Consider the following 27,419-nt stretch of genomic DNA (forward strand, 5'->3'; position numbering starts at 1 on the left):
TGAAACCACAAAGTAGATATGACTTAAGCTCTCTTCAGCCTGCCATTCAAGAATTACTATTGCTCTCTCTGTTTTTCCATGTTTTTGCTCAATTTCTTTTTATTTGTTAATGTGCATATATTGCTTTTCCAAGATGTTATCTGCATGTTTGCAGTTTTTTTTATACATATCAGTTTCATCCATTAATATTTGTATAAACGACCGTCATGTCTTTTATGGGGAACATTATCATCGTTTCTTTCTTTGTAAAGGAAGTAGTTACTTTGACATGTTGATGACTACTATGTAAGCATCTGAACCATCGGGTTATATAAAGCAATTTAATCCATACAAGATTTAAATGTGCAGGTATGAGCCAAATACTATAGATCTCTCGGATCATGGTGAGCTTGAGTATGTTCCACATTCTTTCTTATTTCGGAACATTAATTGTCAAAAGTTGGAAACTCTTCTGTAACTGATCTGTAAGCTATGCACCATCTAGGTATTGGTTTATGGTGTTATCAGGGCATATGCCTGACCTTGTTGATAAGGTATGAACTTGAATCTTGACTTTTTAACTACAATTCTTTTTGCTACTGGCTCTTCAAGAAACCATTTTCTGGAATCCACATGGTAGAACTCAGTTTGTCCACCTATCTCCTTAATAGTTGAATAACCAACTGGGTAACATTTTACTTCTAGTCTTCTACTCCCTGTACTGCATTCTTCAATGTTAGAAGCCAGATATATTACTTTATTTATCATTCAGCATTCTAGGATTTCTGAGATTTCTTAATATGTAGTTGGCTGATGGGTTCCAAATAGATGCCTGTATTGGTAGAAGGACTAATATTAAATTTCTGCTATAAGATCTAGAAATATAGATTCTTATGATTTTTGAAGGGGAAAATAGAATTTACACCCATGGTTAGGTGGAAAATCAGAATACCTCCTTGAACTTCCATTTGTGTCACTTAACCCTCTCGTAGTTTTGATATAGATGCAACTCTTTTCAGCTCTTATCTCTTAATTTTTTAGCATCTCTTTTCTTATCTGTGGCATCAAAATATTCCAAATCTCATAGTTCAATACAGGGATGGCCACGCCAAAGGCATGTGTCGTGTCAAAACCTGGTCATTATGCCCTACATGCCAATGACATGCCTTTAATATATTTTTTAGGGTCTTTATACATTTTTTTGTTTAAATTTACATATTAAAGCCTATATTAGAGTCTTTTATCCTTAAGTAATGTTGTAAATAACTTATTTTATTAAAGATATAGCAATAGTCAAGTAGAAACATGATTAAACATATCATATGATCGAATACATTAATTAATTAAGAAAAGCTCAATAATTAAAACTAAAACCTAGTTTAACGTAGTTAATCGGATATGCTCCTATATCAATTTTGACCCAATTTGAATGGATTTGACAATATCAGTTTTGGATCTTTTAAAGTTTGGGAAAAAGAATTAGGGAAAATCCAATTATGCTAAAATTTAGCTAAAAATTATAAAGTTAGTTCAAATCAACTCATATGGAGAAATCTAATATATTCATGTACCAATGTTTACCCAGTTTAAATGAATGACATATTAATGATGATTTTTCAAAATTTGGGGGCAATTTTAGGGTAAGTCAAAATTTCTGTTTGATTCCCATATTTTAAACAGTTTTTTTAAATAGATCTAGCACCAGAATATTAGATTTATATAGAATAACACCAAAATGCTAGATTTATGTAGAATGACCCTTATAAATAATAGATCTAGCAAATTTGAGCTAGATCTATCATTTGTACACCCCAAATTAATTTTTAAAGTGAAATAAATTAAAAAAAACTTCATTTCAGCACTGGTCCGTGCCGGTACAGCATGTACCCGTGCCGATCAACACGGTGCAGCATGTACCCGTGCCGATCAACACGGTGCAGCATACCTAGTCATGGGGCTGTGCCACTAGCATAATCTGTGCTGAGTGCCAATCGTCATGGTCATTATTGGTTCAAAATCTTTAGATTCTCAAGTATTCTATTCTCCAACCTGGGTTTTAATGCAGTAGAGTTTTTCTATTCTCTTGCAGTATAACTAGAGGCTAGAGGACATTGGTACTTATTCAGGTATTTGATGCTTATTCATGACTCTACAGGCAGTTGCTAGTGAAGGTGGAACTGATGATGCGAAGAGAAGAGGAGATGCATTTGCACATGCATTTTCAGCTCATTTAGCTAGGTAAATCTTCTCAAGTTTGTTAAGAGATACGTAATTATAAAGAATGATATAAGAAAACTTCATTTACAAAACCTTGTTGGTATTGAATTATGGAGGAGTTATTCTCAATAGGCTATATCAACAAGAAAAAATCAAGGTCCACCTTATAACATGTCCGTGATATGTGAACATGTTATTTGGAGCAAAAAGGGTGTGGTTGTGTAAAAGAAATAAGAGAAATATATGTTTTTCAATAAACCATGATGATTCACTTCTCAACACCTCAGCATCATTTTCCATATTTACAGACTCTTGATGGTGTTGGACATAGTGGCTCATCTATTGAGTAATTTGGAAAGTGAAATTCCTTGTTTGTTTAGAGAAACTATTGCATACAGAGACCAAGCTACAAATACTAAGATGAAGTTGCACTATACATTATCTAGTCTGGCTTGAGAATGTTCTCGTGCAAAAATGCACTAGTGCTCATCAGCCACCTCCAAGTCTGACATTTCTAGAAAGTTCTTATGAAATTTCCTGTTCATTCATATGCATTAGTAGGATTTACATCGCTCAATGACTGGAAGAAGGGGTTTCTCTGCCTAGAAATGTCATGATTCTGGCTAATAGCTAGTCATTTAGTGAGTTAAGCTAATCACCCCAGTGGACATTTTCCTTGCTTTACAGGCCAATTTTTGGAAAAACTTGCTGGCAAATAGCCATTTAGGCACACAATTTGATAAATAATGAATGATATCTTTCCATAGTTCACTTATTTGTACGAGTTTTGAAGTATTTTAAGTCTGCCCCAAATTTTTTTTGTGTCTAGTACACTTCAAAATTTAAATACAAAATTAAGTGCCTCTTGTAATTGCTGACTGGGACCAACTTGCAAATATAAGTCACTTACTAGCTACTTCTTAGGAAAAAAAATTCTATATGAATCAGTTTCTAGTTCAGTGACTTCTATATAAATTGCTGAACCTAAAAGCAATTTATATGAAAATCTTTTTTTTTCTAAGACTTAGCAATTTTTTTTGCAATTTTAAAATTTCTATATAAGTTGCTGGTTGGGTCAGCGATATATATTTAGAATCCATTACCCTACTCAGCGTTTTTAAACAACTAGTCTTGTATTTAATTTTTGAAGTGTACCAGATGCGTAAGAGTCTGGGAGGGCTAGTTTGGTCAAAAACTATATTTATACAGCTAATGTAGCTTTCAAGGCATATGACTTAAAACACTTCTTTCCTAATTTACATTGAAATCAGTGTTCTAAAAATGTAGCCATGGTTCAAGTGGGGTACACACCATGGCGGTTTGGTAATTTAAGATATTTAAAAAAAAATTAAAATGATTATACATTAGTCGATTTTATTATATGCAAAGGTAACTAACTAGAGTGTGAATGTAAAACCTATCCTACATGGGATTACACCTTATAATTTTAATAAACAAACAAGCTAACATTTCTGAAATGATAATTATTTAGCAATAGTAAATAACTAAATATAATTATCAACAATGGTCGTGCTAGTGGTACATGCCGTGCCATCATTGGCATGGCACACCCTTGCATGCAACTGACACACATTTATAATATTTAGAAATATTTTTAAGTCTTTGGCATGTCAATCTATGTTATAATGTTTTATCTTTATATTATTTTTATAAATAATCTATTTTCTTAAAGATAAAGTAACAGTTAAATATAAATATTATTCAACACATGATATGATTAAATATATTCATTAAAACTAATATTAATGATTGAACACTCCATAATATGATTGAATACTCCATAATATAATTGAACACATAATAATATTCAATACCTAATATTAATTGATAATAGTTCAATAATTAAAACTAATATTTAGTTCAATATAGAATGGCAAGGAGAATCAAAGATTTTATTTGTCGGCACAAAAATAACACGAGAATGCTGCTCTTTATAACGTCTCACATAGTTTTCATACAAAAAAAAATATTTATAATTCTCCTATGATATGATATGGATAGTGAACATGCATAGGAACAACTGACACCGACATTGGCGCAAACACACTATAAACATATGCAGATTGTGAATATGGAGTATAATGAGGGTGTTGTGGCTCTGATAGGTGTGATTGATATGATGGTAATGATGATGAACTCATATCATCATGTGGGCACACTTCTCTTGATGTTCTGCTACCTATAGACTCGACTCTTTCCTTCATCTGACTGTAATTATGTTGAGCTTGAAATGTCCATTTACTTTCTTCTGTCTCTGATAAATTCTGCCTCGTGATGGTCTAGGTCTGGTCCTGTGGTGTTGATCTTGGGTGGCATGTAAAAAGTTTTCCTCCTTTGTAAAAACAATACCTTTCTGAGAATGTTGTATAGCAAGGACGCATGTCTTATTATCATCATCATCGCCACCAGACTGAGTCTCGTCATTATCACCATTATCATTATCGTTATTATCTCTAGTCTTATCATCCGCAATTTATTTAAGCCTTCTAAAGAATCAATTGATTGTGAAGATGATATAACTTGATTAGTAATCGGTCGTGAAGATCTAGCTTGACGAGTAGTTAATTGATGATAATTGATGAAAATAAGAAAAAGTTAAATAATGGATTCCACATGTCATATCATATCTGTTTGTTAAGAAAATGATTAAAATTGATTTGATCATCATTGATGGAAATAAAAAATTTATAAAAAAAACTCTATATCGGCACAATGACTAGCATGTGGTCGTGTCTGACTGACATGGCTCGGCATGTGCCACTACTAGCACAGCAAGTGCCAGTAGGGCAAGTGTCTTCCATTGGGAGCGAGAACCTGAGATGATGACGTGATGCTCAAGGAAATCAAAAGGGATAATAGATTTTTAGTTAGGTATTTTATGTCATCTCTCTTTTGACATTTTATAGATCTAATAAAATTGCATTTGACATGCTAGCTTACCATTTAGGACCTCTTTTGTTTAAATATTATTTTAACACAAACTTACATTTTCAATTACTAATTCAAAGTACTTATAAATTTGAGTTTCTCTCTCCCCACGTAGGAGAGAGAACAACTAACGTGGCGCTTGAGTATTAGTTCTAATTAAAGATGCTAAAAGTCTTAGTGTCTTTAAAGATGTTGAAAATTTCAACATTTTCATTCCAGTACATGTAAATATTTACAAAGTTTCACTTTTCTTGTTGGGTATCTACTTGAAAGAAAACGCTGAAAGTTTCAACATTTATAAAATTGCTAAAAATTTCAGCGATTTTAGTTGGGACCGGCTCACAAGTGTCATGTTGGTTGTTCTCTCTCCTAAGTGGGGAGAGAGAAACCTAAATTTGTAAATATTTTTAGCTCACTATTAAAAATAAATATTTTTATTACATTAATAGTAAATCCAGAAAAAGGTCTGCCAATTGGCTATGCACCTAAATCACCAAGAATTTGCCTCTAGCACCAACTGCCACGACAACTGTTTTGGTGCTATATGTGGCCTAACCACAAAGTAGGGCCATGTATAGTGTATGCAGAGTTGCTAAGTGCCCTCCCCACTTAGATGACCACTAAAACAGATTTTTAGAACACTGCATTGAATAGTAGTGCAATTGCCCACATTAGTTTGCTGATGAAAGTGTTCCAAGTTAACAATAAGTTAATAAGTTAAAATATTAGCTGACTTTAGTTGCATTTGTAATGTATATTATTGCTGTTCATATTTGAGATATATGGAGTGATTGTAGCTGCATTTATGACTGTCTTGACTTTATTAATGTTTTGGTAACCTGTGACTACTGACTACGTACATCATATTATGAAACTATGGTAGGGCTAATTGACTTTCTGTTCCAAGTTTTGTAATGAAAAAGGAATTCTGACACAAGGAAGGAAACATACAATGGCTTTCCCCCTGGCGATCAATAAGTAGAGGTAGCAGTAGGGTCGTGTTAGATGGGTTCTGTCAGTTTGACAAATAAAATTAAACATGGCATGCCAACCTGAACACACTGCTTGATGCAATCATATAATGTTTTGTAGGACCAGTACTTTCTACACCCTTGTGTCCTTTTTTCCAAGGTTCCCAGTATCGGAATCGGGATCGGTATCGGCTGTCCAGAAAAACGATACGTATCGGCCGTATCGGCCGTTCGTATCGGATCGGACTATTTTTTAATTATATAAAATTCTAAATATTATTTAAAAATACAGAAAAATTTAGAAAAATGACAAAAAATAAGAAAACAAAAATTACTCACATATGAAGTCTAAAAACTTAAAAAAATGTATTAACTTACTCAAAATTTAAAACTTTGTTGAATACCGAGCTGGTTCTCGTAAATTTCTATAGTCTTCATCATCATAATCACCATAAGTTTGTAAATATTGATGTCTGGGACCTGATGCTCCAAGAAGTGATTCCATCATACTAGTCATATTGTATGGATCTTGTTGTGTGACTTGCGTTTGAGGAGGATAATAACCAGCATTTGGATCTTGTTGTGTGACTTGCATTTGAGGAGGATAATAACCAGCATTTGGATCTTGTGTCTGAGAATATTGAGGATACTGAGGATAATAACTAGCATATGGATCTTGTGATGGCTCCAAACAATAAATACTCGATGTACCATAATTATAGGAACCAAAATGCATCTCATGACGACGTCGCTGATATGTATATATATCCTCAGTTTCTCTGTCTTCACTCCTTATGCCTCCTTGACTTTCCTCAACAAATTTAGATGGAACGATCTCACCACCATATGTATCATCAGGACTATGACTCGTACCAGCCTCTGCCTTCGTCGTGGTCTCTCCCAATATTTTATCTAACCATGGGTTATCTCTGTCATCTAATAACCTGTCCTCCATTTCTCTGATCCATGGAGTCAAAGGGTCTTCTTCATCAAAAACATGATTTAAATCAATCAGTTGTTCATTTTCTGCTTTTCTTCTTAAATTTCTCTCCCTCAATCTCATATTATAATGACAAAAAACTAACTTCTCCAATCTTTCCATTGTCAATCGGTTGCGTGTTTTTGTGTGGATTAAGGAAAAAGTAGTCCAATTTCTTTCACACCGTGATGAAGACACAGTTTGACTTAAAATCTTCTTTGCTATTGGCGTCAAATTTGGTGCCTCCTCCCATCCATAAATAGACCACCATTCAGCTGGAGTGTTATGAGATATAGCTGCAGCAACTTTAGCAGTACTGAATTGCCCAGCTCTCAATCTATATTTCTCCATCTGAAATCAGAAATATATTATTAGCTTATTGATTATATTGAAAGTTAAAACTTGAAACAAATAATAATAAAATTATTTAATTGAATCATAACTCACTTCTTTATCACACAGGATTTGTTTATGAATATCGGGCTCAAGCTTGCTGATTACCTTTCTAACCCCCAACAAGACTTCACTATCATTATTGACATTTTTAGAGAATTGAAATCTTGGATTAAGAAAATACCCTGTAGAAATTTAAAATTTGTAAATTGTAAGCATTCAAATTTTTAAATATTCATAAATAAAAGTAAATTAAAACTTAAAACTTAAAAGCATGCTTACCAGCAGCGTGTATATCTCTATGTAGTTGTTTGTTCCATCTAGAATCAATCATTTTCCACCACTTCCTATAACTTTGGCCCACATTTTTTTTTATTGATTCTTTAGCTATGTCCATTGCCTCATATAAGAAACCCATCTCAGACTTGTCATCACTGTCTACAAGTCTTAATACTTTGACAAGAGGCTCAAATACTGTGGTGGCAATTGTAATATTATCCCAAAATGTATTTCCAAGAGCCATATTTTTCAAAGTTTCACCTAAAGATTTATCTTTAGGTTTTATATTCTTAATTTTCATAGACCACTCCTGTGATGTAAACATCCGCATAATATCATCCTTGTAGCGCATGATGCTCTCCAAGGCTAAAAAGTGAGTGGCAAATCTAGTGACGCCGGGTCTGATGATCTCCCTACCACCAGTCATCTGCCTGAGTAAATTAAGAACCCAACCATGGTTATATATAAAATTTGTTAACCTCTGACCTTCACATATGACCATGTCGATTTCAGGCTCTTTTGCAATATCCTCTAACATCAGATCAATACAATGTGTAGCACATGGCGTCCAATATAAATGAGGTCTTTTAATCATCAGTAAATTTCCAGCAGCTTTATAATTTGCCCCATTATTAGTAACCACTTGGACTACTCTTTTTTCACCAATTTCTTGTACCACCTCATCCATCAACTGACAAATATAATCTGCATTTTTGAAATGAGCAGTAGCATCCACAGACTTCAAAAATATTGTCCCCATGCCAGAGTACACTAAGAAATTAATTATATTTCTTCTGTTTTGTGTACTCCACCCATCACACATCAGTGTACAACCAAATTCATCCCAATACCGTTTAAATGTCTCAATATAAGTATGAAGTTTATCTACCTCTGAGTCAAGATATTTAGTAGCAATATCATTTGAACTAGGAGGGGGAACACCAGGCCCTACTGATTGTATAGCATCCACCATAGTGTGATAGTAAGGACTATCAACTACATTGAAAGGAATATGGTTGTAGAAGAAAAATTTAGAGATAGCTTTACCAATGTGTTTCTTTGCATTTTTAATTCCTTTGAGAGCTGTCTTGATTGAAGTCTGTGTACGACCCCTTTTTTTTTGAAGATATGTATCCATTGGTCCAATATTTTCAGACTCTGCTGTAACACCAGGAGTCCTATGGGTAGAACTACTGCCCCCATATTCTCTCTCTCCTCGTATATTAACTGATCTAGATCTCTGAAAATTACCACCAGTGCTTCTTCTCATCTCTTCCTCTTCTCTATGCATATTTCTGCTCTCTTTTATTGCCCTCCTCATCTGTCTGTCCTCCTCATCCTCCTCACTTTGCTCACTGCTATCATCATCAATGTGTACGGGATTATGCATCAATTCTTCACGAATCATTGACTCTTTTTGTTGTGCAGATTGTTTATCCTTCTTTTTGCCAATTAAATGAGCCAACATCTGCTTTCTAACTTCCAAAGACACTTGAGTGCAAGCTGCTACATTTCCTTCTCTTCCAGCTAAATGTTCTTTCAAACGGCTGACACCATCACTCATTTCCTTTCCACACCAGTTGCATTTAACGCGTCTTTTATCTTGCCCAATAGTGCTGCAATGTTGCCACCCAATGTCGGTATCATATGACTTCTCTTTTGGAGCCATTGATATTTTAGCTCTGCAACTAAAAAACATAAATTAAAATTAAAATAAAATATAGTCTCTACTCTCTACTGCAGCAGCAGCATGCAAGATGACTCTGCAGAAGGTTGTTCTAGGAACTTCATTATTTGAGTATCACTTTTCAAGTTCAGGATCGTGATCTCAGAACCACTGCCCAAAAAAATTAGCCTTGAGTGTACCCAGGCCCCAAGGGTCCTGCAAAGCCGGTCAACAGTGGTGGAAGAGGAAGTCTGGAAGCAAGAGAACCTGCTAATTACATTTTATGTAGGGTAAAACAGTGCTGCTTGCATTCTCCTATCTTGGAGGGAAATGAACTTCATTCAGAATCTCTTTACTGTCCTGATGAGCTATTCTCACTGACCCAAGCAGGACGAGTTCCACTCTCATCTGATAGTGCTGCTTGACTCACATTCCATTGATCTAGTTATCTCGTTCTACTGACCTTGAACTGTTATCCCAGTTTTGAGTGATCCTCATGGGGAATGGAATCAAATGACTTTGGTTTGCTAAAGCCAAAAAATTCTTTGATTAGTGAGGGAGCCTGAGGCCTTAGTCATCACAGCTTACTTAGTCTATAGGAGGCAAATAGTAGCCCAGTATGAGTCAAAATGATAAAATAGATGACAGCCACTTTCATAGCATGTGATTATCTAGCATGACTCAGCGGCATAAAATAAAATTGGTACTAAATGAGGAGCTGTACTTAAGTTCTCACAAGTGGATAACTATACATAGATTGCTTTGTGCATGCATTGTCAAGAAGAAACTACCAGATTGCGTTGTTCATGCATTGTCAAGAAGAAACTACCAGATTTCTTTGTTCATGCATTGTCAAGAAGAGACTACCAGTTGAGCAAGCTAATAGATGAGATTCTTGTATTTACCTATTCAAGTTCACTCTTGTGCAAGATTATTGTATTCTTGAAAGGAATTTAGTTCCTCTCTTCACCTTGCTTTTGCCGTACTTCAATATCTATATCCTCCTTACTTTATTTCTTTTGGGGTCAAACATAATGTTTGATTGTGGCTTACTGGCTTATGCCAATTGGCACATCCATAGAATTAGTATCAGGGCAGAGCTTATGCAGCATAATTTCACTGATCAAGTCCTTAGTAATCACTTATTTCTTGTGAAACTTTTGTACATTTAGAAGTTGTACTCATAACTATCATGTTTTATAAACAACCGCAAGCCAATAGTAGAATGCCCATGATTCTTATCAATAAATTGAATTTCATTGAGCTACCTTTGTATCTCTCAACTTCATATTGTTTTATACTTTTATATTCGATTTTGTGTCTCATTTTTTTTTAAGTGGTATATCATTATATGCTTTGTTATCTTCTGTGTTGTCGATTATATCAGTATATGACTTGTTATCTTCTGCATATAAAGCAGAGTCCATCATTTACCCAATAGGAGACATTGTTGTACATCCATCAGTTGCCATGTGTAACTTTATTATTATCTTAACTATAGGTTGATGGAGGAGCCTGCTGCTTATGGAAAGTTAGGCTTGGCCAATCTGTTGGAGTTAAGGGAAGAATGTTTAAGAGAGTTCCAATTTGTAGATGCTTATATCACTATCAAACAGAGGTTACTTGTCCAACATTGTCTACTATTTTCTCTCTTTTTCGTCTTAAATTAATTTGAGTATCTGCAAATGTACTTAATGTGATTTGTCTAATAAAAATGTTGGATTTCTGATTGAACATTTAACTTCAGATATTATGTTGCAGTCGAGCTCTCATGGTTTTTATGAGAGCTCAGTTTACATGATAATACTTGCCAAGAACGTTGCAAGTGAAATTTCCATTTTTCTCATTCTTTTTGTCCTTTTCTCGTCTTTAAGACGTTTGGGAGTATTTTAGTTGGTTGCATGAGCCTGCACTGCAATCAATTCATCACATTGAGGTTTTGATGGCAAGACATCTCTTGCTTGATTTATCTATTTGCCATGATTTTCTCAAAATTTTTTTGAGGGTAGTCACTCAACTGACAATCTCTCATATATTTAATTAATATCTTCGAGGGGTCCTCTTAAATCTTATTATTGACATTGAGCCATCATTTTCTTGACTTATCTGTTTGCCATTATTTTGCCAGAAAATGAACTCTTTTTTTTTATAACTTTTTTAGATGATCATTGCTGATGCAATACACCATGTAGATGTTTTGATTGGCTTGTCCTGCAATCTTCGTGCGTAAATGTTTTTGAGATAAACTGGCTTCAGTAGTTCTTTATCTGTTTTTCCCTTGTATCAGGGCTAGGTTTGTGCATAAGCTCATATTCTGCATTTTTTTTTCCGTGGATAGGGAAAATGAGGCTTCACTTGCTGTTTTACCTGACCTTCTTATGGAGCTGGACACAATGAACGAGGTATATGTCGGGATCTATGTCCCATATATCAAACTAGATGAAATCTATTAATTCTTTTCTTCTTTATTATATACTAACAAATTTTGCTTTGGTGGCTCCATTGGTGGTTGGATGTTCATACTTTGTTGAAAATGAACAAATGGATTAGGTTTATATCATACTGATAGCTGAAGAGTGGTACTGATAGTTTTCCAATGACATCCCTTATGTAGAATGGTCCTGTAGAGAATCATCTAGTTGTCATATCAGAATTATAAATTTATAATGTTTATTTCTTGAACACTATGGGTTGCAATAGTCATGTTTATTCAGTAATATCTAGCTTTCAGTCTGATAGTTAGTAGTCATAACTTATGAGAGCCAGAGAATTCATCTAGTACTAATCCTAGATTCCTAGCCATCGTGCTTGAATCTGTGCACACAGATGATGTATTGTATCTTGATCAACCTATTATAATATTACCTAAGAGTTACTCTCTCATCTAGTTTTTGCTTAACCATGCTCTTACTTCTTAGGAATAGTGCCGCAATATTATTAAGTCGTTATTAACTCAACCATCTATATTTTTATTCATAAATGACATCGAGAACAGTGTGCGAAGCATGTAGACTTTTTCCACATGCCACCCAGTCATAAGTTTCTTTAACCAGGGGAGTTTGCTTTAGGCCATTGCATTCATGTGACATTATTCAAGAAAAATTGTTTTGTGGAGTTATACTTTTATGCTCTCCATTGCAGATAATATTCAACATTAATATTTTATTTTCTTTTTTCTCTTCTGACTTATATCCAAGATTCCAAATGTTTAGTAAAAAGATGAAAACAAATATTCCAAATGAAACTGAAAAACAGTAAATTCAGTACAATTTACAGGGTTCACATGAAGCTTATGCTATATGATGATGAAAGTGGTCCAGGTGTTAAACTTAATAGAGATGGTATATTGTGCAGTTTATGAGATTTTAATTTCGAAGTCCAGTATTTTCATTTGCTAAGAATCATATATGCCTTTATCTTGTACTGGTACTTGATGATTTTAAACATCTGTTGTTTAGGAGGATAGGCTGCTTGCTCTCATGGAAGGCGTCCTTGCTGCAAACATTTTTGATTGGGGATCTCGTGCCTGTGTGGACCTTTATCACAAAGGAACTATCATTGAAATTTATCGCATGAGCCGCAAAAAGATGCAACGTCCCTGGCGGGCAAGTTTCTTCTTTGGATAAATAGATTCTATCCAATGCTATAGTATACAAGACTTATATTAGATTATATATCACTTAGTTCTGTCATATTATTGCCAGTTAAGTCATGATTAAGATACTCTTTGTTCATTTAGCAAAAACTGATTTTCTTACAGGTTGACGACTTTGATATGTTTAAGAAAAGATTGCTTACTAATGAAGGAAATAAGCAACAACCATATAAAAGAGCCCTGCTCTTTGTTGATAACTCTGGTGCTGATATTGTTCTTGGGATGCTTCCATTAGCTCGAGAATTTTTAAGACGTGGTACTGAGGTGAGTTGAACTGTAGAAAGATAATTGTTGCGTTTTGTTCTCAGTTTCTGCTCTGTTATCTGCAAAATTCATCAAAGAGGAAAAAGAATGCAAACGAGATTAACTTGCTTATTTAATGCCTTTTAAATCATTTGTAGGCATATGTGGATGTTGTGGATGTTACGGTTATTATCCAACTATTCTCTCTCTTGTGAATGTTGGAAAAATTTAGGGAATGTCTCTACAGAGTTATAAGCCCAACTCCAACATTGTGCCTGTTGGCATGTGACAATGGTGTGGTCAACACTTGACATACTGACTGGAATAGGAGTTAATGCCCTTAATTTAACTATTCAATCACCATTTGACTAGAAGCATTGGACATGAAATATATGGCATAATTTTCTTTTCAAGTCCATGAGGATGAAAACTTTCTTGCAGACGTGGTCGGTAATTAATATCTGTCTATGCTTAATGTTTTAAATCATTTTAACAACTCTAATAGTTATGATAAGATGTCTATTTTACAAACCTCTAACCTAAAACTTATCACTGTCAGCTCAGAAATCATATTCTCACCTTTGTTCTAGTTGCAAATTGTTTACCTTCTTTAAACCATTGTCGGTTCTGCTATGAGATTAGATGCTAACTGTTCTTTGCTTGCAGGTTGTTCTAGTTGCAAATTCTTCACCTGCCTTAAATGATGTTACTGCTAATGAACTTCCTGAAATTGTTGCGGAGGCTGCAAAGGTTGGAAGGAATAAAAGAATCATTAGTCTCAGTGTCTATTCTTTTCCATATTATTAATTTTTTTCTGGTAATATCTGAGAATTTCAGTTCTTGACAACTATAATTTTAATTGTGCTCTCTCCAAATTGCAGCACTGTGATATTCTCAGAAAAGCTGCTGAAGCTGGAGGATTGTTAGTGGATGCGATGGTTAGCGGCCAAGATGGCCTGAAAGAAACATCAGTTTCAGTTCCGCTAATGGTTGTCGAGAATGGGTGTGGGAGTCCATGCATAGACCTTCGGCAGGTCAGCTCAGAGCTTGCTGCTGCTGCAAAGGATGCAGACTTGGTAGGAAGTTACACATTTCTGAAACTTTCAGTATATATCTCCTGAATTATCATCTATTATCTTTATAATTGCCTTCAAGAACTTCAATTTATTATTTGATGTCATAATGGCCCAGGTAATCTTGGAAGGGATGGGCCGAGCTCTACATACTAACCTCAATGCTCATTTTACTTGTGATGCCCTTAAGGTATTAAGTGTACAATGATGACTATGATAACATCGTTTCAGTTTCTATATCACATACTTGGTTAACCAGTCAATTATCAAGTGCTGCATAAGTTTGTACAAGTCTAATCAATCAAATATCATATAAACTGAGCTCAGCCAAAAAGTGTTGTTTGTGGAAGACTGTTTTTCCAATTGAAGCACTTGAAAGTTGAAACCCAACAAGTTAAGAAGATTTATGGGTTTTGTCATCCATATGGAGTAGCAATCAACTCTTTCACCATTAATAAAGAAGTTTTTTAATGTTGTTTACGTTGAAGGCAATAGCACTCTAGGTCCTCTAGAATTGTGTAATGTTTCCGTAATCCATTTTCCTCTTGCATCTACGAGTTCATTATCTCATTGGTGTCATGACCCTGTGATCTATTTCCCATAGCTTGCGATGGTGAAGAATCAGAGGTTGGCAGAAAAGCTTTTCAATGGAAATATATATGACTGCATCTGCCGGTTTGAGCCTGTCCATAACTACAGTGAGGCTGATTGAGTTGGATTTGGAGCTGTAGATATCATCTGGTAAGTTATCTTTTTCTTAGTGATGTTATTGCTAATTCCTTGTCATTTAATCCTTCTAAGATTTTCAGTTTCTCAAACTTCTCTCTCTATAAAGTAGGTTGTATACTCATAGCGGTTGGTTAAAAATCTTAACCAGATACACGACTGATGATTATCCATCATCACCACATGAGAATACAACTACTAGTATTGGTGCCAATCCTGAAATCTTGCTCAGATTTCTGGCATATGATATTAGCCTATTAGGTTTCAAATATGACGAGCTTGTGCAACAATGTGGGTCCAATTTTTATCTGTGTGCATATTCTATTCATTTACAACAATACACTCTATACATATATCTTTAGCTGACTAATTACTATAAAGTCGTATATGTTCAAAGCCGTCAACTTGTTGGATTGTATGTAGCTGAATAAACCAGATAATCCATTTTCATAGCCCCAGTAGTACTAGCTACTATGGATGAGTAAAAACAACAAAGATTTGTGCTTAATTGAAATATCAGTGTGCTATGCAGATATTATTATTATCTCTCTTGACAAAGTGGCTGAAAACTCAAAACATTGCACAGTTACTGAGAAGTGGCAATAATCAAGTTGTTAGAAGACCTTGCTTTGCAGTTCAAGTCCTAAATTTATAAGCTTTTGAACCTTTTACTTCGCTACTTTTTTATCTTTTCACCGTCTGGGTGTTTTGAATTGTGCAGCTTCCTTTGTCCATCGTCTAATGAGCTATGTAACTCTTTGCAGGTTCAATTTCTGAATCATTTCATCTCATCGGCAAAACTACTGGTTTAGTTGATTTGAGATGATTATGGCTGATTACGAGATCTTCTCTAATTCTTCAGTGTCTTTTTCTTTCTTTCACATTGTAGGGTTCAAAATGGGCCTTGTAACAGCATTAAATGCAATTCGGTCACATAATCACTTGAAGAACTTTGCAATAATGTGCAATTGCTCATTTTTTGTTCCATCAGATAATTTGATTGTGTAATAAACTCTTTTTGAGTTTCTTTGTTTTCTTGGTAAGAAAGGTAATGCTATTTTATCTCATGTGTGGTGAGTGAACAGGGGATGGAATCGACCAGACAGAGGAGAAACCTTGCTCTTTACCTAGGCTACCTAGCCAATTAGCTGCAGGATTATCTTCCCTGTTACAATGAGCAAAGGAAACAGAACCATACAGAGAAGTAAGATGGAGAATACCCTTTGGGTGGGTTTTGTGAGTTGCAACTGATTCAATGGCAAGGGCAAGAGAGAAACAATAGCTGCTTGGTTGTTTCTAGTCCTGCGGAAAAAAAATCACATCGTTTCTACTTTCCAAAGAGTCCAGATCTCATAATCAATTCTACTTCTAATGCCGGCGATAGCTTCTTTCAGCGGACCGCCACCTTGATCCATTTGCCGCAACTCTAATATGGGCGAAACTAAAATTTGATACCTAATAATTATTGTGCCAACGAGTTGCGTTCTCAAAAGTGGCACTTAGGGCATAAGGGATTAGGGGTAGGGTTGGCAATCGGGTTGTGCTAAGTGAATTTGGGTCGGATCAACTTTGCCCTAACATGAATATAACGTGATTACTGGATGGGTTGTATTTAGTGGATATCATTTAATCTTGTATTTGGTAGCATTAGCCATCCATCTAGGAAGAAAAAGGGGGGACGACGACCTAGACTCCGACGAGAACTTTGAAACCAAAAATAGCAGCAGCATGTCCAATTGAAGCCAGATCCAGATCCTGAACAGGCCCGATTGGAAGACACTAATCAGACAAGATCTAACCCAGAATACGACCAAAACAGTGAGAAAGCTTGCGTTCGTTCAAGGAGGAATTAGAACTAGGATGGTATTATAAATAACATTGACAGAGATAGGTCTAAACTAACTCATTTTGGAAGGATCAAGAATCTTAATTAAGGCAAGACGAGTCCTGCCCCAATCAACAATAGATCTACCAACGATGTTCCAATATGTTCTCTAAAAAATTATTAAAAAAATCAACATGGTAACCATCCCGACCGCCGGACAGCACTGACTAGAGGGTATCACAGATCTCATCAAAAATAAAAGGTCTGATTAGGTCACCGTAGCAGACCGGATCCAAAGACGGCAAGAGGGGCCTATTCACAGGGGTCATGACCGATCAATCGGCAGAACAAATACTGCCATAATAATCAATAAAAAGAAATTCACAATATCCCAAGGCAATGAGTATGGCAGTTTCAAAAAAATCTTGTATCATTCAATGCTCAATTCATTCTAAGACTTGATCAGAGTTTTCACTAACGGTCAATGTGTTAGGATAGCAATATGCCTCTAATATGCATATTGATGCCTCATTCTGACCATCATGAAAAACACTAGTAGAAATGTTGCATTCTTTGCTGAATGGGAATATGCTCTGTGCAATTCACCCATATGATTGTACTGGAATTTAAGGTTAATCTGGGAGGGGGGAAAAAAGTAGTAGTAGAACTGAAAGTTTCAGAATCGCCGGCGTGTCTATGGGACAGTGGAACGCAGAACCAGCACCTGGATAGTTCACAGGATACCAGGTTATGTAGTTAAAAAGTGGAACAATTAGGGCATTCTTACAAACAAAGGTAATTATTCATAACACAAGATCATTGAAAAATATACTTGTATAATCTGTTATTCTGCATCTTCATCATTAAGAGTAGAATCAGTACCTCATTACAGTCATTTTGTCTGTCCAACTTATTTCTTTTTTACTGTACAGCCCTTTTTTCCTGTAATAACAATGTTGAATTGGATCCATCACTGCAAATGCTACATCAATCTTTCATGGTATTGTTGCTCAAGATTCGAGGAAACATCGAGCAATGAACTGGGCTAATAGCAGTTGACTTTATGATATCACCACCTGCGGCGCCTCCAGCCATACCAGTAAGCAAATGCGGCGATAGACACAGCCACAGCAACACCAGCTGTGGCATGCCATGCATATGTTGGCTTTTCAACAACTAGTCCACCTTCGGATATTGCCTTTTGGCTTTCTCGAACTGCAAAGTCAATGCCTTGTCTTTCGAGCTCAGCTACATCTTTGACCTTCAACTTGAGCCTAACAGCTTTAGCTATCGCCTCGTAATCTTCTCGGTTTCCACCTTCAAGGAAAGCACCTATAATCTGGCCCTTAACAAGCCAGTATGCACCAAATCTCCCACTAGAAAAGTCTCCGTAATGAATAACCTCACCAACATTGTCCCCATAGAACTGCCAAGATAGTGTGAAGACTCTGGAGTAAAAGAAGGGCAAATAATTAAGGTCACCAGTTTTATCAGGTGCCATAATTGCTGCAACAGCATGCCTCGCAGTTTTACGAGCAGAGTCCACGTGCTCAAGCCGGCGGATATCATTGCCAAAAAGCTTAACGGGAAATGCAGCTACATCTCCCACAGCATATACAGAATTGTTGCTTGTTTGCATCTGACCGTTCACCTTAATGCCACCTTTTTCTAGTTGTAGTTGACCTTCAAAGAGACTGGTATTTGCACGGATACCAATGCCCACAACAACCATGTCAGCAGGAAGACGTGCACCATCTCTAAGAATCACTGCTGTCACCTGAAAACAGAACTTATCAGATTAATGTCACAGCTTGCAAGAGATTATGCAATAAGGAAGGTGCTCAATATAGTGTCATGAGAATATTTTCCACCCTCACTCCCCATTTCAATGGTACAGCAAGTTAAAACAGAAAAGGGAAAGAATGAAAGTCAAATCCATATCAGATAGCTTATTTTAGATTTACATGATCTTCAACATATTATCTGCGAAGTCAAGATCAAGGTAGTCAAAACAATTATATTTTGCTTCTATCAAGATAAAGGTAACAAACTAGTTGAAACTAGAAAGTAATGCTATAAGCAATGATTTTTTAGGCAAGGTTTAAGCAAAGTTTTTAGTATCGAAACCGGGATTGGATTGGATTTCTGAAAAAAAGATATATATTGACCGTCAATACTAGCCTTCAGTTTAAAATATGAAAAAACTCTAAAACTTTTAGAAAATATAATAATAAGATATAAAATATAAATTATTATGAAGTCTAAAACTAAAAGAAAAAATTATTTTCTCAATCTCTATCTCTATCCTTTTCTACCACTCTCTCTCTCTCTCCCCCTCACACAAATAAAAAAACATTTTCTTTCCCTTTGCCACTTTCTCTCTCTTCCCCCTCTCACACAAATAAAAAAAATATTTTTTTCTCTTTGTCACAAATAAAAAAACCTTTTATTTCCCTCTCTCCCACTCTCTCTCTCCTATCTCATCTCATCTATAATCTCTCGCTCACTTAAAAGAAAAACAGCAATGCTCACTCTCCCTCAAAATTCTCTTACTCTTCGACTCCCCCATCTTTCTCTCTCCCCCTCACTCTCCCTCTCCCACTCCCTCCCTTTTTCTCTCACAATCCTAGTTTTAAGAGTGACTGTCAGATAAGGAGCCACTTATTCTTAGATGGGCACCCAGAAATCAAGGCATCTATAAAAGAAAGAACAGTTAAAATTGATATAAAGACTATAGAATTAAGTACTCCATTTTGCCTATAAACCATAGTAAGCATTAGAATTGTCACAAATATAGCAAAATCTGCACCTTGGTAGGACCTAAAAGAAGCCCTGATATACTCTGTCTAAAATTAGTACCTAGGCAGTAATATGGTTGTCTTCCACATCCCCCCCACCCCCACCCCCACCCCCCCAAAAGAAAGGCCTTTAGGTTTATCATGCACAAAGACACTTGTACATATAGCATAGAAAACATAGATAAAGAATCTTCGCTCTCAAGTAAAATTGATTTTTCACCCAAATAACACAAGCTGGTTTCCCTCCATGTCTAGAACATCAAGGAAGAGATGGAGATAAATGTTCACACTATCTTCTCCAGGAAGCAAAATGAGTAACATGGTTCTGCATTTAGTTTTTCCATAAATCTATCATAGGGGATAAATGTTCACACAGATGGCTAGTCTTCTTTTCTTCTTGGGGGGGCTTCCTTTCATCCTAATCTCGGACAGCAGTAATTATCCTCCAGATCTATGAAACAGCATAGTCCATCTGTCTGACTAAGTTATGTCTGGCATCTTCCATCATTTTAATTGACATCAATATGAAAAATGGAATCTTAACTTTAAAGCAATCAAAAGTAAACCTACAAACTTATAATTAGATCTTGTGGCTAGAATTGATAAGCAATCACCATTCATCTGTATGCTTGCTACGTGTTCAGAATAAACAGCCACATTTTGAACAACTGTGTTCAATGGAACAATGGCAAGTTTCAACAAAAGAAAATAGCAGAATAAATTTTACCTTCCCTGCTGAGTCGTTCTCAAAGGATGAAAGAACGGTTCCTTTTACAAATCTAACTCCCTTTGACTTGTAATAGTTCTCATAGAACTCAGCAATCTTTGGTGTAAATAGACGAGCCACTAAGGAAAGCATTCAATATTTAATCAGTTCTTGCAGTGAAAGTACAGATTGCTGTATTATGTTTTATGAGTAAGAAATTGCAAGATTCATTGTTCAACTAAGCGTTTAGTACTTACTACAGTGTTTCTCAGGAAAGACCATGGTTACTTTTATCTTATTTGTAACCAAAGCTGCTGCACATTCCATCCCAATATAGCCACCACCAATGACAATGGCATTCCCACCACTACAAGATTGCATCACATTCACTAGCCTCGTTGCATCAGCCAAATTGCGTAAATAACAAACATTTTCAGCATCTGAGCCACTCACTCCGAATTCTTCCAGCTTCAGAGCCTAAACAAAATATATTCTCCCGATAGCAGTTAGTATATATAATTTATATGTGGACATTTTTATATGACTTATGAGATTCTTAAATATTATAGCCATGGTTTGAACTTTCACCCAAGAAGGAAACATGCCAGCCAAAACTTATTGAAAACAAAAATTCAAAAGTCATTTTTCAAGGCTGAAAGCAGCAACATTTGCTGGCTTTTTACATTGGTTTCAGATTAGTATTGGCACCCATCAATTTCCATTTTCTGTAGGGGTCAAAACCAAAACCAACCAGAACCAAAGTTCAAACCATATAATAGGAATAAAAGATTAATAGGACCAAGTATAAAAGCCTAGTGACTATAAATTTAGATTCAATACCCGAGCACCTGTTGCAATGATAAGAAACTTATAGCTGATAGTTTCTCCAGTTGCTATAAACAATGTCTTCCGCCTCACATCAGCAGATTTTACACTTGTTCCAAGAACAAGTTCAATACCTGTTAAAGCAGTAACATACTCTTTGTTATCAAAGAATATAATCTAATGCTGTTGGAACAAATAAATAAGTATATAACTATACCAATAGGTTAAAAGTACCCTAGTTATGTAATTTACTGTTACCTATACCAAATGAAGTAAATAAATAAAGACTTGTCTGGAGGAAAAGAATTTCCTACCATGCTCTCTATACCATTTTGGTGTTAATCTCTCATCATTGGCACCTACACAAGTATGAAATGATGGAAGGCGTGCAGGAGCTGCAGAGAGAACAACATTTTGGTAAGACCAAGAATGAGGAGCAAAGGAGAATCTAGTAAAGAATCACACATAACATAGTGGAGTTGCTTTCAGTAACATTATAAGCTTATGACTGAATATACAGTATGATCAATAGATATTTTTTTCTTCTTAAAAATTCCACCTTAAAGCCTCTAAAAGACTACTTTCCTGAATTATCTGATAAATGCATTAGAAATGACAAAGTAAAGTTCCTGAACATTCCTATAACTTTGATGAATATGAGAGAATTGCAATTTACCAACTGATATCAAGACTCAGATTTTCCCAAGGTTAATATAAAGAGCCAACCATGCCTTGAGCTAGAGGCTGACAGTCGATACATATTAGTACAAACATTACAAACTATAATTAGATAGTACTTTTCCACTATACTGAGACCAGGGAGCCACATTATTATTCAGAACATTGCTAAGATACAAGCACCATGAACAGCTGAAAATCCAGAAAATCATTTCGTTTTCACTTAAGTGGATGCAAACCTTACAAACTATAATTAGATAGAACATTTTCAGTATACTGAGACTCAGGGAGCCACATTATTATTCTTTCTTTAAAAGTGGATAGCAACATTGATATAAGTCATGCTGATATTAAAATATTTTTCACTTGGATAAAATTAACCGAGTTCTCCAAGTAGGGCAGACAACAGAAAGATCAAGAGAGATATATATCATGATTTCTCTGAGAGCGAGAGAAATGGAGATGAGATAAGAAGGGAAGAGTCATAGGGAGAAGAGAGATGAATGCCTCATTGCTTCCTCTAGTTACCTGAGCTCCAAAATTAACCTACCATACACTGTATTTATATTTAATGAATGAGAATTGTGAATATCATATACCATGAAATGGTTATCTGAAGTTCATGGAAAGGAAAAGATGATTGTACCTTCTGGCAGTAGGAAACCTTTGCTTAATGCAGGACGTTCATAAGGTGCAACCTGACAAGCATGTAATTTTATTAAAAATATCCCTCAATGACAGTTAAAACAGTAGGCCATAGGAGCTGAAATTGATGTGTAGAAAGCCATCATAAACAATAAAGTAGATTGTTGTCTTTTCATTATATGTAAATGAAAACCATTTCATAATGGCCCAAGAATCACAGGTTTGGCACAACTCGCTGAGAAATATATAACATTACCTAGATTCCATGTAATTTATGTAGTCACCAAGACTATACCAATACATGCATGTGTGTTTTTAATGTGTACTGAATTCACCATAATGATCAGTCAGAGATTTTGATTTCTTGTTCAGAAAATTGACACATCAATATTTTTCGACCAATTGACTCTAAAGATTCAAAGAGAAGATAAAGCCATACTAGTATACCTTGTCTGTGACAAATTAACAGTGGCATAGCAAACTCACTGAAAATGTTTAGTACATCCTTAAACTTTGGTAGATGGCACTTTTCTACTTCATAATAAAAGGAATAATTATACCTTAGCAGGGAGCTAAGCATGAAAAGAAAGTGTTTCCATTATTCGAAAAGATTTAATGGACACTAAATAATTTGTGTACTAAGAAAATATGGTGGCACTAATTTTGATCAAAGGAACTACGCCTACTTCAACAATGCTGGCATCAAATTAAGGAGATATGAGACGCAAAATTAGTTCATCTTGGAAAGAAAATTGAAGGCACATTACATAAAAAGCATTCTGACACATAATGCTCCAGCCAAAAAGAGGTACGAGGAGGGCAACGTGTCAACTATTGTTTGGCAATGTACTAAAGAGGGTGCAGCGTGTCAACTATTGTTTGGCAATGTACTAAAGAGGGTGCAGCATTTATAGGTACATATTTAGCAGAAAGATGCACAAGCTAATACAAGTTCAGTTTTACTTTTCAACATGCACAAAATTGGGTTTCAATATACCGAAACTCTTGGACACAGAAGCATAAACTTTTCTGTTTACTCAAGGATAAATGCAAATCTAGTATGAAATCTAACTAAAAGGATTAAGCATAGACTTTCCTATTAATTAAGGACCTATGCAACTCTAATATGACAGCAGATTAGTGGAACTAAAAGGATGACATAAAGGCAAGATAATGTTTCAAGGAAGAAAAGGGAAGAAAAAACTCCTAATGGATGAAATGATGAAATGGCAAACTATGTAATTTAGACCATGCAGTTATCACAAAGCATCTATGTCAACAGGACATAAGTGGGTGTGATTGTGGAACTTGGTAGTTGTCACTGGTGGAAACTCTGAGCATTAGAAGGATTTGATACTTATAAACTGGAATTGGCCACCTTTCTCCAACTCTAAGTAGAAAAATGATAAGTAATCAAACTACGGAACAGAATACAAATCATACACACTCGCTGTTCAAAGTTTTATACTGTTCAACCCAAGCTGAACAGTCTAACAGCTAAAAACCTGAAAACAAATAGTAAACTTGACTTATTAGGATGTGTTCCATTGAGTATTTAGGAAGATAATTATGCAGTACACATGCCAACATGAGATCACATCTCAATGTAATCAGATTAGCTTAATTGGTTTTTCTTTAACCTAGCCCACTTCTATGCAGGTGCATGGCAACATGCCAGAAAAATGATATTTCTACTAACCTGTCTAGATTCTAGAGTTGAAACTAGATTAAATCCTAGATTTGTAGAAGTTCAGTCGGTTCAACCTAGTAAACACTAAATAAGTGAAAAATGAGATGGCACCAAAGGAGCTAGATTGTGACAGTTCCTTTCATAAAAGTTTTATTGTTTTAGTCTATATGAACTAGAAAAACCATCTAAACAAATATTTTGACTTCTCAACCTTAAGCAAGCTCATGCTTATAGCAATCCAACTACAGTCATATTAATTGGAGAACAGCTCATCCCAAAGTGCTGCTGGAAAATCATGTAATAAAATGGAAGGCCCCTGTACTAGCATAAAGCTCTTAACACAATTTGCAATCATTTTAGCTCCATTGTTTATTAACAACTCTCCAATTTTAACAACCACCACATATATATGACTTTACCAAGCAATAATTATGTTCAATAATCAAGTCTCATAGTTAATCCTTTTGATATCTTCTATTATTAATTAACAAGCTTCCTTAAAGCTGAACTGAATTTATTTTAATCTTTTTTCTGAATATATCCATGTGACATCCATTTCCTTTTCTTCCAAAGAATCTATTTTTAATTTTAGAGTCTTTCTTTCTCCATCCTAAATACAATTAAGGTGGCATCTTCATTGTGATCGAAGATTTTCCAAATTACACTAAGTAACCAGAAGAAGGAAGTGGCGATATGATTCATCATAAAACCATAGATCCCAGTTTCAACCGATCCCGAGTGGGATCAGCCGGAACGGATTAGGATTGGACTGAAACCTTTCAGTATTGCAACAGGCAGCTACCTACTGCAAAGAGAGGAGGGGAATACAGCATACTGACAATTAGAGGGATAGAAAGGAAAAAAGATTTTTAGATTTTATATGTGAATAAATATTATTTTCTTCTAACTTTTTTAAAAAAATTTAAATATTTTTAAATAATATTTAGAATTTTATTTAATTAAAATAGTCCAATTTAATAGAGACGGCTGATATGTATCATTTTTGCATATACGGCTGATACATATCGTTTTTGCAAACCGCCAATTGCGATCGTGATACCGATTTTCATAACCTTGCATAAAACTTTAAGAGGAAGCGTCAAAATTGGACAGCCTTGCGGTTTACTTTTCTAACAGGTAGTGCACAGAATCAAGAGTAAATATCACAAATTTACCTCTTGATGTGCTACACAGAAATTTTGTTTTACAAGTCCTTATAACTGGATTCAAATTAATAAATTAGAATATTACCTAAAGTAAGTCATTAAAAGATTCAACTAGAATCACGCTTCTCTCTCGCACAAATCAACAATATCCATACCACTAAATCAGTGGCTATACCCTGAAATCACTTCAACTGTTCAACACCAGAGAATGGGTAAACCACCCTAAAAATAATAATAAAAATAAAAACAACAGCAAGAAACCTCATCTTGACTTCGCAAGATAATAATAAAAAAAAATCATCCAATCCCCGAAATCTCAAGCAAACTACTTCACCAAAAGGCCAATAACAGCATCGAAGAATCGAGAGATACAGAGAAGAGTCGGGCTAACAGAACAGAACTCACGGATTCCTCGGAGATGATGCAGAGCTCCCCATGGGATATTCCTCGCCGGGCGAACTCCAGCGCCGCGTAGCCCGCCGCCACGCCGCCCCCAAGAATCACGTACACGAAGGCCCTCCCCATCTCTCTCCCTCTCTCTCTCTCTCTCTCTCTCTCTCTCTCTCTCTCTCTCTCTCTCTCTCCACTTCTCGGGTGGAGCGGAGTGTGGATAGGAGAGTCTTTATAGGTGACTTGTGTGACTTGGGTGCTATGCTCGATCCTTAGATAGATCCAATATCCAACAACCACATATAACTTTATTTGTTCCTTGCTTTCGAGTGCTCCATTTTTATTTTTTTATTATTATTTTGGGTACTAATTTACATGAATTTATCTTCCTTTCTTGATAAAAGATGTCAATTGATAACTTGGTAAAGGAACAATATTCCAAACGTACCAAGGCTCTTGTGAAGAATAAATCTAGGTATATAGAAAATATATCATATTAAAAGAAAGGGCAAAATTGTAATTTAGGTTTTTCTATTCCCAAATTATTTTTGCATGAATTGTGTAATTATCGCATCAATAGGAAATTGAGAGGGAAAAATTTGCTGAAGTTTAGAAAAAAATCTTTGCATTAGAGTTGTTTCTTGCTTACAACCAAGAAAGATACTATAGTGATTTGGCGAACAATAGAATTGTGTTACAAATCAGCTTGATATGATCCGAAATAATTCTGAACTCAATTATACTTGTAACTTTTGAAAGAATCTGCGAACAATCTAACCGATGAATCTTCCTGAATTTTAAATATATTGTCACTCTTAGAAAAAACTTTCTAATTAATCAAAGATCGTAGAGTTTAAACAATTAGATCATGAGATATCAACTAAACAGTGGTTGAAGGTCAATTAAACTCTAGCTTGATAGCCCTGAGGTGGGAGAGAGAGCATCCATGGCTTCAGACTCTTGAGAAAGAGATAAACACAATGCCAACTTCAATTATTAGATTCTTTTCCATTCCAATTAGAGTTTCCTTCACATATTTATAGAGACTCACCGAACCCAAATAACTAAGTTAAAACTCTAACAAACCAACTAAACTAGTCTTATTATCTTCTCGGATTAACCCTTTATTTCACCGCAGATAGATTTCAAATCTTGAGAATTCATAAATACTAAAGTTGTAAATATGGAGGTTGGGTCTTATCCAACTAGTTTGATATTATTTGAATATGGATAGAATATTCTACGAATATTTTCTTAAAACTGTACATAGCTAAATTTATCTATAGTTTTAACTAAACATACTAAGGTTTTAACTAAACAAATAAGATAACTAGACTCAATTTATTAAACCCAATGTCCCCATGATATGATCCGATCTAACCAAATTCGTATCAATGTGCCTCTCAATCAGTAATCACATTAGGCGATAAAACTAAGATTGTCCTATGTATAATGTAAATAAAAATAAATAATACGTTATAAGTAACACAAAACAGAAGGCACTTGTGAACGGTAGCTAGTGAGTGCATAAATTGACACAATTGGTTAAAGAAAAAAGATATCTCT

At 35.2% G+C, this 27,419-nt stretch overlaps 3 protein-coding genes across 6 annotated transcripts in view; 1 reads left to right on the top strand and 2 right to left on the bottom strand.

Moving 5' to 3' along the window:
- Positions 1 to 16,159, top strand: part of LOC140764697 (pantothenate kinase 2-like) — a 30,853-nt gene extending 14,694 nt beyond the window's left edge. For all 3 annotated transcript variants that reach the window (XM_073103398.1, XM_073103399.1, XM_073103400.1), the window contains 12 exons: positions 349 to 393; positions 485 to 533; positions 2,135 to 2,217; positions 10,935 to 11,051; positions 11,772 to 11,835; positions 12,892 to 13,038; positions 13,194 to 13,352; positions 13,998 to 14,081; positions 14,213 to 14,407; positions 14,523 to 14,594; positions 15,009 to 15,145; positions 15,895 to 16,159. In XM_073103398.1, the coding sequence (XP_072959499.1) occupies positions 349 to 393; positions 485 to 533; positions 2,135 to 2,217; positions 10,935 to 11,051; positions 11,772 to 11,835; positions 12,892 to 13,038; positions 13,194 to 13,352; positions 13,998 to 14,081; positions 14,213 to 14,407; positions 14,523 to 14,594; positions 15,009 to 15,116 (1,123 nt within the window). In that variant the 3' untranslated portion in view covers positions 15,117 to 15,145; positions 15,895 to 16,159. The remainder of the gene's footprint in view (positions 1 to 348; positions 394 to 484; positions 534 to 2,134; positions 2,218 to 10,934; positions 11,052 to 11,771; positions 11,836 to 12,891; positions 13,039 to 13,193; positions 13,353 to 13,997; positions 14,082 to 14,212; positions 14,408 to 14,522; positions 14,595 to 15,008; positions 15,146 to 15,894) is intronic.
- Positions 7,181 to 9,492, bottom strand: LOC140765614 (uncharacterized). The gene is made up of 2 exons (XM_073104783.1): positions 7,771 to 9,492; positions 7,181 to 7,673 (listed from the first exon to the last, which is right to left on the bottom strand). Exons 1-2 carry the CDS (start codon positions 9,464 to 9,466, stop codon positions 7,519 to 7,521), a joined length of 1,851 nt encoding a protein of 616 aa, XP_072960884.1. The 5' UTR covers positions 9,467 to 9,492; the 3' UTR covers positions 7,181 to 7,518.
- A 1,226-nt stretch (positions 16,160 to 17,385) lies between the features above and the next one.
- LOC140764514 (monodehydroascorbate reductase 2, peroxisomal) lies at positions 17,386 to 26,035 on the bottom strand. 2 transcript variants are annotated; one of them, XR_012105053.1, is made up of 8 exons: positions 25,869 to 26,035; positions 22,609 to 22,660; positions 21,599 to 21,679; positions 21,300 to 21,418; positions 20,717 to 20,936; positions 20,481 to 20,599; positions 17,838 to 18,732; positions 17,386 to 17,679 (listed from the first exon to the last, which is right to left on the bottom strand). XR_012105053.1 is itself a non-coding variant. In XM_073103111.1 (7 exons), exons 1-7 carry the CDS (start codon positions 25,986 to 25,988, stop codon positions 18,025 to 18,027), a joined length of 1,419 nt encoding a protein of 472 aa, XP_072959212.1. In that variant the 5' UTR covers positions 25,989 to 26,035; the 3' UTR covers positions 17,785 to 18,024. The 2 variants fall into 2 exon arrangements, 1 of the variants encoding a protein (XP_072959212.1); XM_073103111.1 differs by lacking the exon at positions 17,386 to 17,679 and having other exon boundaries at positions 17,785 to 18,732.
- Between the last annotated feature and the right edge of the window lie 1,384 nt (positions 26,036 to 27,419).

The sequence above is a fragment of the Typha angustifolia genome, chromosome 8 (assembly GCF_048772165.1).
Source record: "Typha angustifolia cultivar Huaian chromosome 8, ASM4877216v1, whole genome shotgun sequence".
NCBI lineage: Eukaryota > Viridiplantae > Streptophyta > Magnoliopsida > Poales > Typhaceae > Typha > Typha angustifolia.